General features: G+C 41.7%; 1 protein-coding gene across 5 annotated transcripts in view; it reads right to left on the reverse strand.

Moving 5' to 3' along the window:
* The window catches only part of AKAP6 (A-kinase anchoring protein 6), a 485646-nt gene that overhangs the window by 270525 nt on the left and 198635 nt on the right, over positions 1–16486 (reverse strand). For all 5 annotated transcript variants that reach the window (XM_053670522.1, XM_053670524.1, XM_053670523.1 and 2 more), the window contains exon 4: positions 8328–10109. In XM_053670522.1, coding sequence (XP_053526497.1) covers positions 8328–10109 — 1782 coding nt within the window. The remainder of the gene's footprint in view (positions 1–8327; positions 10110–16486) is intronic.

A 16486-nucleotide genomic window follows, 5' to 3' on the forward strand; every position in this document is an offset into this window, starting at 1 on the left:
AAATCAATGAACTGGAACACAAGGAAGCAAAAAACAACCAATCAGAATAAGAAGAAGAAGAGAGAATCCAGAAAAACAAGGATAGTGTAAGCAGCTTGTGGGACAACTTTAAGGACTCCAACATTCGATTCATAGCATTGCCAGAAGAAGACAAAGAGCAAGAAATTGGAAATCTACTTTAAAAAATAATTTTTTTAAATTTCCCTACTTTGGTGAAGAAAATAGACATGCAAGTTCAGGAAGCACAAAGTCCCAAACAAGATGGGCGCAAAGAGGCCCACTCCAAGATGCACCATAATTAAACTCTCAAAGGTTAAAGATAAAGACATGGGACTGGGGTGTGGCAAAATGGATGAGAGGTGAGGGGATTACAAAATACGAATAGGTAGTTACGGAATAGCCGTGGGGATACAAAGTACAGTATGAGAAATGAGTGGCTGAAGAACTTACACACATGACCCATGGACATGAACAAGGGTGGGGGGATTGCCTGAGGGAGTGGGGGGTTGCTGGATGGAGGGGGGCAAAGAGGGAAAAATCAGAACAACTATAATAGTATAATCAATAAAATATAATAAAAATAAATTATGCAAAAAAGAGAAAGATACAGCTGTGTTTCAATGGGACTTAGTCAAACCACAAATCAGGTAAAGAATAACCAAGTGGCTTTTTGTTTATTTATTTTGCTTTTTTAGGACACAAATTCCAGAAGATAACTTAGCTCTAGCCTTGAAGCTGTATCCTATCCTACAGGAAAGTCTGCAGTGAGATCTTTAAAATATAAGAGGTATTCACACTGAAATAAAATAAAAGAAAATTTAAAAACCTAAACCTAAGACCTAAAACTACAAAACTCCTAGAATGCAGAGCAAAAGCTCTGTGACATAGGACATGGCTATGATTTTTTGGGATAACACCAAAAGCATGGGCAACAAAGGCAAAAACAGACAAATGGCACTAGATCATACTTAAATATTTGTTCATCAAAGGACCCAATGGCCCTGGCTGGTATGGCTCAGTGGAATGAGTGCCAGCCTCTGAACCAAAGGGTCACTAGTTCGATTCCCAGTCAGGGCACATGCCTGGGTTATGGGACAGGTCCCCAGTGGGGGGCACATAAGAGGCCACTGCACATTGATATTTCTCTTCCTCTCTTTCTCTCTCCCTTCCCCTCTCTCCAAAAAAAATAATTAATTAAATTCTTTTTAAAAGGACCCAATAAACAGAGTGACAAGGTAATCTGTAGGATGGGAGAAAACATTTGCCAAACATATACGTAACAACAGGTTAATGTACAGAATATATAAAGAACTCCTTCAACTCAATAACAAATACTCAAATAACCCCATTTTAAAATGGGTGAAGGACTTGAATAGACATTTCTACAAAGATGATACACAAATGGCCAATAAGCACATGAAAAGATGCTCAACATCATTAATCACTAATCACCAATGCAATGCAAATCAAAACCATAATGAGACATCATCCATTATGATGGCTACTATTTAAAAAAACAGAAAATAATAAACATTAGTATGGATGTGGAGAAATTCGAACTCTTGTACACTCTTGTATCCCTTGTGAAATGAAGCGCCACTATGGAGAACAGTATGGAGAGTTCTCAAACAATTAAAAATAAAACTACCATATGATTCATCCCATTCCTGAGTAAATACCCAAATAATTAAAGCAGGATCTTGAAGAGATATTTGTACGTCCATGTTCATAGTAGCAGTTTTTACAATAGCCAAGAGGGGAAACAAGCCAGATCATCACCCTCAGATAGATGGATAAACAGAAGTCAGTGTACACACACAGTGGAATATTACTCAGCCTTGAGAAAAAGGAAATCTTGTCATATGCTAAACTGGCGATAAACATTGAGGACATTATGCTAAGCGAAATAAGCCAGTCACAAAAAGACAAATACTGTGATTCTACTTATTAGAGGCATCTAAAGCAGTCAAATTCATTAAAAAAAAGAAAGAAAGAAAGTGGAGTGGTTACCACGGGTGGGGGAAGAAGGGGAAAAAGGCAGCTGCTATGTAACAGAGTTTCAGATCTGCAGGATGAAAAGTTCTGGAGCTCTGTTTCACACTGATGTGAATATAGTTAACACTACTAAACCCTATGCTTTAAAAATGGTTAAAATGGCAAATTTTATGTTACATGTTTTGTTTTGTTTTTTTATCACAATGAAGAAAGGAAAAGAGAACTCAGGACAACATATCATGATTTCCACCATTAGTGTGGTAATATTGATGTGTCAATGTAAGGTCAAACTGACACAGGGTAAAAGACAGGATGGGTCCTGTCTGGACCATTTTACCTCTCAGAAAAGAAATACAGAAATCAATGCCAAGTTCATCCCAGGACCATGCATCTTCTGCATTCATGTTATTCTGTATTAACCAACAACTTCCCAGCTGCACTTCCAGGCGGCAGCAGTGGTGGCTGCCCTGTGCTGTCACCGCTGACTTGAATGTCATTTACACAGCCCAGTTACAAAGAACTAGCAATTAGCTAAAAATTTGCTGCACTGAGTCTGAAATAACTAATGCGTTAGGACATCCTTAGCTTGCTCCAAAGAAGTTTTTAAAATCAGGTTACGGATGTCTCTGAGATAAAATGCTAACAACAGCTGAGTCATGAAATTATAGGTTGAAATGCCATCATCTGGCATTTGAAGAGGTTTATATTACTGGGAAAAAGGGGATCGGCTATGTCAAGCATCCGTCAGCATAGTACCAGGGAGTCCAACCAAAAGGAGTCATGTCTCTCAGGATGAGTTTTCAGAACTTAGTGTGAGCAGGAAGCCTTCGATATGACAAATGAACCTCACACTATATCTCAAAGGACAGACCTCTTAAAAGCTTCACTGAGGTGTCACTGCACTGCACTGCATCCTGCAAGCCCCCATCAGGAATCATATAGCTCTTAACCTGGCACCAATAATTCCCCGCCTCAGACAAGTGGCTACTTACCAGGCAGCTCATTTCTATTCAGGTTATGAGGAAGAAGTTGCATTGCTCACTTCCTAAGCCAGCAGTGGTTTCGGGTTTTCTAAATAGATTTTACCTACTTATGGGATTATTGTCTAATTCCCCTGGCACGTGACTATATCTCTTGGAGAAAACCAAGTCAGATCTGACATCCCAGGTGGAATCCCAGCCGTCACATTGAGCAGCAAGCAGAGTGACTGAGGGCAAGTCACTAGCACTGGAGCCTCAGATTCATCATCCATAAAACAGGACCGGTAATGGCTTTTCCATGGGGTTGTCATACAAATGAAGTGAAAGATCCTCATTCAAAGCCTGGCACACAGTAGATGCTGATCAGAAAGTGTTTCCTTTCCTTCCTCCTCAGTCTACAGCAAATTATTTTTTCTGTAAAGGACCAGGTAGTAAATATTTTGGGATTGTAAACCATTGGTCTCTGTCACAACCACTCAGCTCTGTCACTGCATCACAAAAGCAGCCACAGATGATGAGCACAGCTGTGTTCCAATAAAACATGATTTTAAAAATCAGGCATTTGGGCCAGATTTGGCCCATAAGCTACAGTTTGCAAACCCACTATTTATGTCACATATCCAGATCTCGTGCTAATTTTGCATCATTCTGTTTGATTCCATCTGTTCTAAATATGTTTTTCCCTCCTTTTGCTATTTTTTAATATATTTTTTATTTTTCAATTACAGTTGACATACTATATTAGTTTCAGATGCACAATGTAGTGATTAGACATTTATATAACTTATGAAGTGATCACCCCAATAAGTCTAGCACCCATCCGACACCACACATAGTTATTACAATATTATCCACCACATTCCCGATACTGTACTTTACATCCCCAGGACTGCTATTATAACTAGCAATTTGTACATCTTAATCCCTTCACCTTTTCACCTGTCCCGTAACTCCCCTCCCATCTGGCAACCATCAAAATGTTCTCATGAGTTTTCTATTTTGCTTGTTTATGTTGTTCTTTATATTGCACATATAAGTGAAATCACATGTTGTCTGTTTTTCTCTACCTGACTTCACTTAGCATCATACCTTCCATGCCCATTCATGTTGTTGCACAGGGCAAGATTTCACTTTTTACTGCTGAATGGTTATTCAATTATATATATGTACCACATCATCTTTATCCATTCATCTATCAAGGGACATCTTGGCTGTTGTAAATAATGCTGCAATGAACACAGAGATGCATATATCTTCTCAAATTAGTGTTTTGGGTTTTTTCAAATAAATACCCAGAAGGGGAATTTCTGGGTCATAAGGTAGTTCTATATATTCTTTGAATGTATCAGAACCAACAGGTCTAGTTCAATGGCATGATTTAGTTTTTCACTTTTAACTTTGAAGTCTTGAGAACCTCCCAGGGAAGCTAAGCACTTAGACCTGAGATGCTCCATTACTTTCTCCACACGGAGGTTCTGAGGAAATCAGCCATAGTGAGCAAGTGCTCAGCCCTGACTGAGAGACTGGGGAAGAACTCACCGTGAACAGGTGCTTTTATTCACAGAGAAGGATAGGTTGCAACTCATTGCCCAGATTTTAAAATATTGATTAATAAATGTTTGCATGTGTTTGTATATGCATAAAGAACTTCTTGAAGAAGAAAACAAAAAACAACAGTGAAGTGGGAATGCAAGATGACCAAGATCCTAAAGGCCCGGGCAAGCTCAGCTTTCACCAAAGAGGGCAGGGGGAATGGACTGAAGTGAGTCAGGGGAAGAGCAGTTGGAAGTGAGGCCAGTGGGGAAATCAGGGAGCCAGCCCATGTAGGACCTCTGAATGTGACAGAAGCCACTGTAAGGTGACATGATCTGAAAGGATCATGCTTTAAAAGGATCACTGTGGCTGCTGTATTGAGGACAGACTGCAGTGGGAGCAGGATGGGGGCAGAGAGACCAGTCAGGAGACCACATCAGTGCCCGGGCAGGAGGTGATGGCTGGTGGCCGGGACCACGGTGAGAGTACTAGAGGGAAAGAGAAGTGGCCAGTGCATGATAACAAAGCCTACCTTGGCTTGTCATGAGAATTCTATGAGAAAATTACTGAAAGTAAAGTGCCTATGAGATGCCTGATACAAGGAAGATGTTAAATAATGCCCTCTCTTACTATGTTATATTTTTTAGGTAGAATAGCTTATATGGAGGAGATCAAAGCTAGAGTATGATGTTCAAGGTCCTTGACCTGGGAATGGGCAGCTGTCCTCACCTGAAGCAGTGAGAGGAGATTAGGCTGAGAAAGGGGCTCAATCTTCTTCAGCCTTCACCTTATAGGTCAAATTCAGGACACGGTCCCCAACTTCTTACAAAACACTTCCTCTTCCAAGTTCCATCATATACTCAATATCAATGCATACTTAAAAAAAATTTATCTGCCTTACCTCCACCTCAAGCCAGCTATCTAAATGTTTCCTTCTACTAAAGACATACCAGTCTCACAGGCTGAAAATTTAGATTCCTCTTTGTAGAATTATAAAAAGATGCTATCACTTGAAGTTGGTATTGTGGCCATTGTCTGCTTAAAACACCCCTATTTACAAAGGAAGAAATGAGGCCCAGAATGGGTCATAACTAGCGGGGGGCTGTTCCAGGCTTTAATGATTGAGCAAGGCCTAGAACCACTTTTCTGGAACCTGTTCATTTCTTCAACAGCCCTCCCCCCTCGCCCATCCCACAATGCAGCGAGCAGTCCTCTAGATTGGCTGCCACAGGCCAGCATCTCTGGACTGGTCACCACAGCTGCTTCGACCATCTTTCCTATTATTGGCAATTAAGCCTACCAGGAAGGCTACTGGAGGCCATGCCCACACTGTGTCAAGTACGCTGGCTCTGGGTTCAAGTCATGACTCCGCACTTATTAGCTGTGAGGCCTTCAGCAAGTTTCCTCACTATGTTCTGCCTTAGCTTCATCGGAAAAATTCCTACCACGCAGGACTTAAGTAGTACATGGCATATAAAGCTCCTGACACAGATCCAAGCAGTGCCTCTCCAAGAACTCGCCATGGATGCCCACCCAGGGAACAAATTCTAATTGCTCCAGTCTGGCCATTGGGGCCTCGTGGCAACTGGGTCTATGAAATGTAAGGGAACTGTCATGGCTTTCTGATCACAGACCTTCTTCCGGTCAGGGCAGCATTGTATGCACCCCCGTTAGGATGCCCATTCCCAGTTCCTACCTCTGTGTTACAGTTTATGCTCCTCCTGCCTGAGGTGCTGACCTTCCTTCTCTCTGTCTAACTTCTGGTACATCCTTCAAAGTCCCACTGAAGGCTCAGCATTTCTTCACAAGAACTTCCAGCTCCACTGATATGATTTCTTCTCTACAGTACTACAGTACTTATGTGTGGTACACATTGATCACCTCCTTATGCAGGGGCGTGGGAGCACTTAATTAATAGCATGGGTTCCAGAGCAGACTGCCTGATCTCTCAGCCTCAGTCTCCTCATCCATCAAATGGTGTTTATATTGGGGTGGTTGTGAGGACTTGGCAAATACATACTTAGTGAAAACAATTATTAATACATGTTATTATTATTATTGTACATTGCCATTAACTTTCCCCTTTTTTATGTCACTTCGTTTTCTTTTTACAACTTATTCTGACCACATGTACTACAATAGTCCCCCCATTCACAGTTTCACTCCTCATGGTTTCAGTTATCCACCATCAATTGTTGTCCAAAAATATTACCTGGAAAATTCCAGAAATAAACAACTCTTAAGTTAAATCGCACATTTTTGGAGTGGTGTGCTGAAATCTTACTCCGTCCTCCCCAGACGTGAATCGCCCCTTTGTCCAGCGCATCCACACCGTAATACACTGCTCGCCCATTAGTCACTCAGCAGCTGCGTGGGTTATCAAACTGGCTGTCACAGTACCACAGTGTTCATGTTCAAGTCACCCCTATTTTCCTTAATAACGACCCCAAAGCGCAGAGTAATGGTGCTGGCAATTCATATATGCCAAAGAGGAGCCCTAAAGTTCTTTCTTTGGGCAAAAAGATGAAATTTCTCTACTTAATAAATAAAAGGGAAAAAACAGATGCTATGTTACTAAAATCTACAGTAAGAACAAATCTTCTACCCATAAGATTGTGAAGAAGAAAAAGAAATCTATGCTATTTTTGCTGTCACACCTCAAACTGCAAAGTTATGATTCCAGAGAAGAGTAAGTATTTGGTTAAGATGGAAAAAACATGAAATCTGTGGTGGAAGACATGACTGCAAACATGTTCCAACTGGCAGCGATGTGTTGCACCGGAAAGCATTGAGCCTATACCAACACATTAGCAAGGGAGTCCCTAACGTGAGTGGCGCTATGCTGTTTAGTGAAAGTTAGTGGCAGTTACAGTAAGATATTCTGAGAGAGGCCACCTTCACGTAAGTCTTAACCCTGCATACTGTTATCATTGTTCTATATTATTATTCGTTATTATTGTTAATATCTTACTGTGCCTAACTTATAAGTTAAACTTTATCATAGGTACGCACAACATGTATAGGAAGAATATAGTATATAGGTTTGGTACTATCTGCAGTTTCATGTATCCCCTGGAGGTCTCAGAACCTATGCCCCATGGATAAGAGGGAACTACTGAATACTTTTATCTGGTGTCTTAAATCACATCTTATAATGCGAAGCTCAGCCCTGAGAATTTTGATGTCTGTTCTCAAAGATTTCACCACATCTAATAATTCATTCTACAAGTACCGATTTACCCAAAATGTCAACTCCTCACTCGGAGCTCACAGATGGTACAAAGTATAGGTAGCACGGTTATTAACCAGAGGCCTCAGAGAGGAGGAAGGCTGAAGAGAAACAAAGTTTCCCCCGAATCAGAGCCATCCGTTTATTGGTACAGGAAGTTAACCTGGAGGTATGGAAGCTATTCTGTGGTTCGAACAAACAAATTAAAAAGCACTGAGGGTGACTGGAATAGGCCGCTCACATGTTCCTGAGACACTGGTGTGTGCACAGCCACTGTCCTACTGTGTGTTCCATCCATGGGGGTCCACCAGTCTTTAGGAGCCATTAGGTCTGAGCAAGGCCAACAGAGAATTCTATACCAGGAAGGGGTACCTCAGGCTATTGCACTGCCAAGGGCAGTCCCTACTGATACATACTCTGTCACAATGCCGTGATTGTTGTGCTTTTTTCTTTTCTTTTTATGGGGAATCAGTATGTTTACCAAAGACAGCAGCACATTTTATAATGGGTGGGAGTTGAACTTTTCCCACCATTATTTCCAAGAAAGCAGTTAAGATAAGAAATCGTTCAGATTAATTAGACCAGCCTACCTCAATTTTTTCCCATATGGCTTCATAGTTGTCTTGGTGTTGAATATCTTGCATAAGTTTCTGAATTAAAGCAGATTTTGTGACAGAATGGCTTTCATTCTTCTCAGAAGATGAAGCTCTCTCTGCCTTCTCATCAGGGTAATTTTTCACGCCAGAGAGAGGCACGCCCAGATCCTCATCCGAAAGAATGTCACTCAGGGGCCCAGACTCAACGCTCTCCCCCAGGGAGGAGGCTATGTCGCTGGATGAGCTTGGAGACACCCTGCCCAGCCTCGTATGCTTCTTCTTGATATGGTACGTTGGGTAGATCTCGGAGTCTGAATTCATTTCAGACAGTTCCCAGTCATCAATGTTCTGAATGGTTTCTCCTCTGGGTTTCTGAGGCAGAAGCTTCGTTAAGTTCTCCAGCTTCAGAGCTAACACTTCAGTCTGCTTAAGGTGAGAGGGCAGCGCCAGGTATTCATCGGAGCCGTACCAGGCCTCCACAACCCGGCCATTCTTCGTGACGTGGCTTGGGGAGGAAGAGTGGAATTTTTTGCTTTTGTGTTTTGAAAGAAGGGGCTCCGGAGATGTGATCTTGTCTGAGCCAACAGGGGATTTGCTGCTGTCAGTAAGAGGCGGTGAACTGGATGTCTCTGACTGCACCGGTAATTTGGTATTCCCACTTCTTTGATTACTGGGCTCGAGTGAGGATGTGGAAGCAGAATCTGTTTCTGGCCCCTCTGTGGCCTGGGAAGTACCTGAAAGAATTTCACTTGGGACCATGGAGCTCCTTGTGTTTTCTGCTTGCTTGCCTGAACCAGTTCCCCCTTCAGGTGCTTGGCCCAGAGGCGCCTCTTCTGGGGTCTTCTGTGGCTTTTTAAGTCGAGGTTTCTCCTGATCGTTAAGCATCAGGCAATCTCCTGATTGCCTGATCTCCTGGCAATCGTTAAGCCTTCCCAGGCTGGAGGAGATTTCTTTCATGTGACCTTTGACTGTGTTTTCAAGATACCCATCCCCCACCTTGTGCAAACACTCGTAGGACTGGCTGGCGGCAGAGGGGCTGCTGGGGTAGGAAGACTGTAACACCAGGCAAAGCTTGGATCTGTCCGGAGGATCCACCAGAGAAGGGGTGCTTCTGCTCATCTCAGGCTTGAGATCCACCATCTGCTTCTTTCCTCCAGTGCCTTTCAGATTATGCTTAAGTTTTTCCTCTTTAAGGAAAAGCCCTCTTTTTGGCAACGTGGGCTGTGTGGGAGAGTCCTCGTTGTAATTAAAGCAATCTCTGATGGATCGTTTGGGGGTTGCGTTTTCCCAAGGAGGAGGCTGTTGGTTCTTGGCTCCGGGTTGGGAGGAGGGACTGGATTCTTGCTTCGCAGCCTCCGAAGAGGGCTGGACAGTATTCGTCAGAGCTTCCACTGAGGAAGACGTCCCCTGCGTTAAGCCTGGTTTCCCCTCGACCGTGGAAGCCTTATTTCCCTCACACCCACCTTCATCATCTGCTGAAAGGAACACTTCACTGCGGTGGGGAGGGGCGGGGTCAGTAGCCGCCGTGAGTAACCCGACACTTCGGATGAGCTCAGGGAACTCCTTTTCCATCTCACTGTAGCTCCAGGAGTCGAAGGGTTTGGTTTTGACCTGGCTAGAGGTCATGTCACCCAGGCCGCCAAGCAAATCCTCACTTGGACTATAGTCAGACAGTTCAAATGCAGTAATACCACAATCCAGAGACAAGTAGTTTTGAGAGCATTTGATGGTTAGCTGTCCTGAGTCATCCACTTCCGTTAGAGAATCGAGCCGGCCCTGAAACAGACAAAGGTGTTGGTTTCAGTAAATGGAATCTCAATTGCATTCACCTGCTGTTCAAATGCAATCTCAGCAATAGCCGCTATGAGGTAAAAAGTGCATCCATCAGTCTCAGCTGCTTCTGGCTTGACCCACAGAATGGCATATTATCAATTATCACATCGCTTTTTATTGATATAATATCCTGTTCTTAAATATTTCAGGATTTTTCTTTAATTTGGAGAATAGAGCCCCAATAGAAATAGTCCCAATCAAGCCAAAAATATCCATTCTTGCCTCAATGTCCTATCATAAAGTAGTATATTATTCATTTAATAAACATTCCTTAAATAGTGTCTTGAGTAATAACATTTCTAGGAACAAATTATTGTAAGAGTTAAATCTCCATGAATGTCTCTTTCGCTTCCTGCTATCACTCCATTGCTTACCACGGTGGCTAACTCATAGTAGATGCTCAATAAATATTTTTAAAGTGGAATAATTAATTGTACTAAGTCTGTCATGTTAATATATGGGGTCCGGCAGAAGTAGCGCCTGCATGAGTGTGGTTGGTAGGGTAATACTATCCTAATGATAATATGGGTGTAATAATTTATAGCTTTAATTTGAACATTTCACCAAAAATGTCATATGGTGTGCTTGAGTGTGATATTGTTATGTTACAGAATTACATGTTTGTGATTCTGTAATAAAAAGGGGGCATCATTTGTGCCAGACCCTGCATATTCACAGGAAGGCGAACTACTCAATTTGCACACGTAACAAAAACAGTCCAAGGCGAGCTTCTCTTTCTCCCCGCCCTCCTAAAGGTGGACACACAAATTCCTGGAGGAAACTGAGTATCAAAACGTTATCGTTCTCCTGCCTTCCTCTCCACACCTCCTCATCTCCACCCTGGCTCCCATTGGTGTGTGTTTGATGTAGGGTGCCCGCCTCCGTCGTTATCATTCCAGGTGGGTCCATTGATAACTGCTCGATGCTAAAAAAATATATTACAAGCAAGTATTTTTACTTTTTTAATCTTTAGTTGTGGGGTTATGGTTTTTATCTCATTACTAATGCCATTTCTGATATCACACAGCCAAATGAGACTTTTGGCTGATGAATCGTTTGGGACAAAAGAGCCCCTGGAATCCGAGTACGTGTGTGTACGTACCAGGCTAAAGGACAGCCTGGTCTAATCTGGTCCCTCAGGAGATGAAGGAAGGAAGCTGAGCCACTGTATCCCCAGACCCTTCTCCTGGAAGGGAAACTGGGTGAGCAAAGGGAAGCCGGACCCCTTATAGCTGCTGGACCTGTATTCTCTCAACCAGGGTATCCCCAGATCTGGCCTCTTTCAGACCTTACATCAGATTTTCCTGTTCATTTGCATGTTTTGCTTTGGAAACGTTCTCTTCCTTCAGGCCTTTACCTTGCCTCTGTCTCCTACAGCCCTCACTCACTGTCTGCAACGTGGAGATAAAGGATAATGACGAAAAGCCTGACTTCACTTTTCTAAGCCTCATCTGTAAATGGGATGGGTGGTGAGTACTATTACTTTTTCATTCAAACCTCCCAGCAACTTTCTTTTGGGGTGGGGTCTACATTATTGTCCCTATTTTATATAAACAGAGCCTGAGACCAAAACAAAAACAAAAACAAAACAGAAAAAAACAAAAACGGCACACCTAGCAGATGGCCTTGCAGCTGAGGGCTGGGCTAGACCTTAAGCAGAGGCCTGACCCAGGGTCCACACTCTGACCTCTGCACCATCACTTTCTGAGATTCACTGGGTATTGTTTTAAACTGGCCCACCTCCTCCTCCAGTTTGTTGCCCACATTGCCACCAGAGGAACATTTACAAATCTGTTACTGTTAAATCTCTCCTTAAAGTCCTTTATTAGCTTCCTACTGCTGGGTTAAAAACCCAAACCCTTCCAGGGACAAACCTGAAGAAACCTCTCTCAAGTCACTCTCCCCTCTCTGGCTTCACTTGACCACAGTTTCCTCCTTTCAGTTTTTGCACATGCTGTGTTCTTCCCACCCCAGGGCCTTTGCACATGCTATTTCCACTGTCCGGAAAGCTTTCCACCTGTAACGCCCCATAATGAATGGACTCTTACCCCTCAGACCTCTGATCAAGTTGCACTTCTTCAAAATTCCAAACTCCCACTGAAGTCAGAATCTTTTCTTATAGACCCTCATGACACTGGGTTGTTTTTCCTTTAAGCATTTATCTCAATCTTTAAATAAATACTACTGTGATTATTTAATTATCTTGTTTCTCCCACTAGTTTGTATGCACCACAACAGAATAAATCACAGAGAAAATGGTTGACTCCCCAGGATACCTGCAACGCTTAGCATACTGATCTGCATAGAACAAGCTTTCAAAGGCACATCTGTTGAATAAATGAATGAATGATGACATTTTGGAATGTGTCTCTATACCTTCCTGTAATTTCGTCCTTTGATTATGTAGTTTTAGTTGATTCCAATAATGAAAAGGCCATGCTTCAGAGTCAAATTTTACCTCTAGCACTAATTAGCCATGTGACCATGACCCAGTAGCTCAATGTCACTGGGCCTCATTTCCTTCATCTGTAAACAGGAAATGGTAAGTCCTCCCACAGGGCTGCTGTGAGGCTTAAAAGAGTTAACATACACAAAACACAAGTCTGACACATAGACAGGTGCTTAATGAATGTTCACACACATTATTACAATATTTTTACCATTCGAGTATATTTAGGGAGAATTTTTTATCAAAATGAGACATACCCCTATGCTAAATTATAATGCACAAAGTGAGAAAACAATATTAACTGCCAAATGACCTACGTGGAAATGTGTGGCTTATATGCTTCATACCTGAACCAGGACCAAAAAACACCAAGGAATGAGGCAGCCAAATAAAGTCCACTTTAAAGTCCCACACCAGTGTTGTGGGTTCGATCCCCGGTCAGGGTGTATACAAGAAGGCAACCAACTGATGTGTCTCTCTCACAGTGACGTTTCTCTCTCTCTCTGTCTCTCTGTCTCTCCCTCCCTCCCTCTTTCAAATCAATAAAAACATATCCTCAGGTGAGGATTAAAAAAAAAAAGAAAGTAATGGTGGAAATTCCCATTTAAAGGCAGGCTGTATTTTAAATTTTTTTTTTATTTAACTGCTTAGTGTTCAGAACTTACTCCTTTATAAAAATAGTATTATAAATGATGGTTAAGTTCCAAAGCTACCCCATTAGCTGGTATTTAAATTACCAACGAGTTGAAATTTGCATTGTTCTTATCAGATTTGTCATAAAGGTACAGCACTGCAGCTACTTGAGTGAGGTTAGAGGCTTTAAGAAAAAGTGTTTCTAGGATGGCTAGAGAAAAAGAAATTTGAGAGTTCAGGTAAAAAATTAGTCCCCTGAAAGTATCAGCCACCTGGTTCTAGATAGGCTTGAACACAGTGGACCAGAGAAAGCATTTGGTTCCCATGTTCATGGTCACAGAACCTTAAGACCAGGGATACTGTCTTGCCCCAAAATAACAGGCACTTAACAAATGATGTCAAATAAATATGCGACCTGAGAGTACACATCAGACAATAGGGTGTGGCCCCCTTTTCCTAAGTCTTCCCCTGAAGATCCCTTCCCTATCCAGCCCTTTGGTTGCAAAATAAAATACTATCCTCAAAAACACTTACTGCTCCAGAGTAAGCCCTGTCCCATCCTGTTCCCAGGAGAGAGGGAGAAAAGCAGTATTATTACAACAGACTACAGTTAAAAGCTGGTTTTGTTTGTTTTATTTCATTATTCCTAGACGTATATCCTTATTTACCTATGAATCATTCACTTTCCATCTGTGAACTGCAACTACTTTAATGCCCCTTTACCCTTCTTAATAAATGAAACAATAAGTACAATAAAATGCTTATCACAGTAACTGAAATACAGACATGGCCGTACAATACAGTTTGTACACAATGTTGAGCTTTGTTCCATTTGGCTTCACTAAGGTGTCTGCTAATTTGCTTACGACACATGCTCTGCTCCACATTTAAATTTTTTTAATTAAAATCATATGTTTTGTTTTTTCAAGGACAGGAAGAGCAAAAACTTGCCACTTTCTTGACTTTCTAACTTTTTCTTTAATGTGGCTCTGAAACTCAACTAACTTCCAAGAAGAGAAAAATGAATTCCCCTTTACTGGAAGGACATTTACTATTTCAGTTTAGCAGCATGTTTTATGCCATTTCCCTCTTCGTTCTACAAATCTTTCACAGCTGAATTTATTCTGATAAAGCGGAGAATTTTATCCTAATCCCCTTCCTGTTCTCCACAATTCCAGTGTGCTGACAGAAACAAATAAAACTAAGCAGTCTTTGAAATAGGATCCGGATCCATAGCTTCAGGAAGGGTGATAATGGAGACAGTGTTTCAATTCACAGAAAAATATCCACAGCGCAGATGGCTAAGAATCCACTGTTCCTTTATCCCTCCTACAACATATTGTTGCGTCTTTATGGCAAGACGACTGGCTTCAAATATGAAAATAAATATAATTATTCCAATCAATCTGTAAATAATTGTTGAGCTCACATTGTGAAAACCATAATAGATACTACTTACTGGCAACATAGCTATGAAATTAGTTAGCCTCAGTGGCTCCTCACCATTTCTTAGGATACCACTTCATGAATGACATGAGCTCAAATACATGCATGATAAACATATTCCACAAAACAATAACATGATAACAATAAACCCTACAGGACTCATACATCCCCAGCTCTCCCACAAGGCTTGGAGATCCTTAAATGGTTGTTGAATGAATAAATATGTAACATGAATTGGTTTGACTCAGTGATTTCTAATGTCCCCTCTAGCAGTGGAAAGGGGGCAGATCTGATGACTGTTCAGTGCTGGAGGCTGGGCAGAGCCAGCAGAACACATGAGGAAGAACAAAAAAAGGATGTACGCATCAGAGATGCCAGGTAGAAATCTGAAGAAAGCTCTCTTCCAAGTTCAGACCAACCTTTCCTGTCTGTATTCTCCACCGCACAGGTACCAGATTTAAGACTGAGTAGGCCAGTTAGAATTCTTTGTAGGATCCCAAAGCACAAGAGTAGCAATCAAGGGTCCTCCAGGGGTCCTACTTGGGAAGGATGGCATCTGGGGACTGATACCGCCCCACACACACATATTCATCCTATGATTTAAAAAGGACTCTACCAAAATCTCTGTAACCTCCGTCCCTGCCACGATAAAAGGGAAAGCTGAATGAAAACAGACCATGACTTGATGTAAGAAGTGAGCCTAATAGATTTTGATCCCCATACATTTCCAGGGCCTTCAGGGAATTTGCCACAGCAAGAGCATCATCGTTATAAAAATAATAACCAATGAGTATAAAGCATTTATGAGAATGGACAATTTTGTGTTGCTTGTTGATAACGTTGGAGTCACTAAAACATTAATAAATTAATGAATTATGCAGCACTCTTTGTAAGGCCTTTAGTCTTATATAGTCGTGTAAATTCTTTAGAAAGTTGTAAAAATACAGATTTTCCAGAAAACTAACAGTGGAGCACTCAGCAGGTAGCAAGAGCCAAGGGACCGTACATGTACACCCACACTTTATCTATATGTGGTGTCTATGAATGTATGTATGCATCCGTCTACCAACCAACCTGCTTCATCAGCTTATCTGTCTACACACACACACACGGCCGCTGCTTGATTAACTAGCACAGTGTTTTGCTCTACAATATATGTCCATTTTGTTTGGGGAAAATAGAGTTCATCTGGATTCAAATTTACAGTGTTCATTCTTAAGCCATGCATCAAGAATAACAAAAACAAAGCATTTAAAGTACACTTAATATGAGTACAGAAAAACCTAAATATATTGATGGTGCAAAATTCTAAAGTTCATTTGACTCACTACATCCAGAATGATTTTTCTAAAGCATGAATCTAATCATGTCAATTCCCTGCACAAACTGTTCTGTTGTGTTGAAAATAACATCCAGTTCTCTTAAGAAGGTTTTTTAATACGCCTTTCCATCTTCATGATCTGACCTCTTCTTACCTACAATATTAGTTCAAAGCCTATTTCCTGGTTACTTGAATTTTTTGCTCCAGTTTTACCTATAGCTCTATGAGCCTGCCGATCTCTCTCTTACCTCCGGATCTTCCCTCTGTCTAGAGCATTTTTCTGCCTCAGTTCACCTGTCTAATCCTGCTTCTCCTTCAGGTCTCAGCTTAGACTCATTTCTGGAAAGGCTTCCTGTCTGATCAGGTGCCCCTTCTCTGCCATCCTGTGGAATCATGTGGAGTTATCGCTTTCTGTCCACTGGTCCACATCCCACACTAGGACTCGAAGCTCCTTGAAGGCAAAGACCGTGA

Source organism: Artibeus jamaicensis, unplaced genomic scaffold (genome assembly GCF_021234435.1).
Source record: "Artibeus jamaicensis isolate MK-2021 breed Jamaican fruit bat unplaced genomic scaffold, CSHL_Jam_final contig_588, whole genome shotgun sequence".
Classification (NCBI taxonomy): domain Eukaryota; kingdom Metazoa; phylum Chordata; class Mammalia; order Chiroptera; family Phyllostomidae; genus Artibeus; species Artibeus jamaicensis.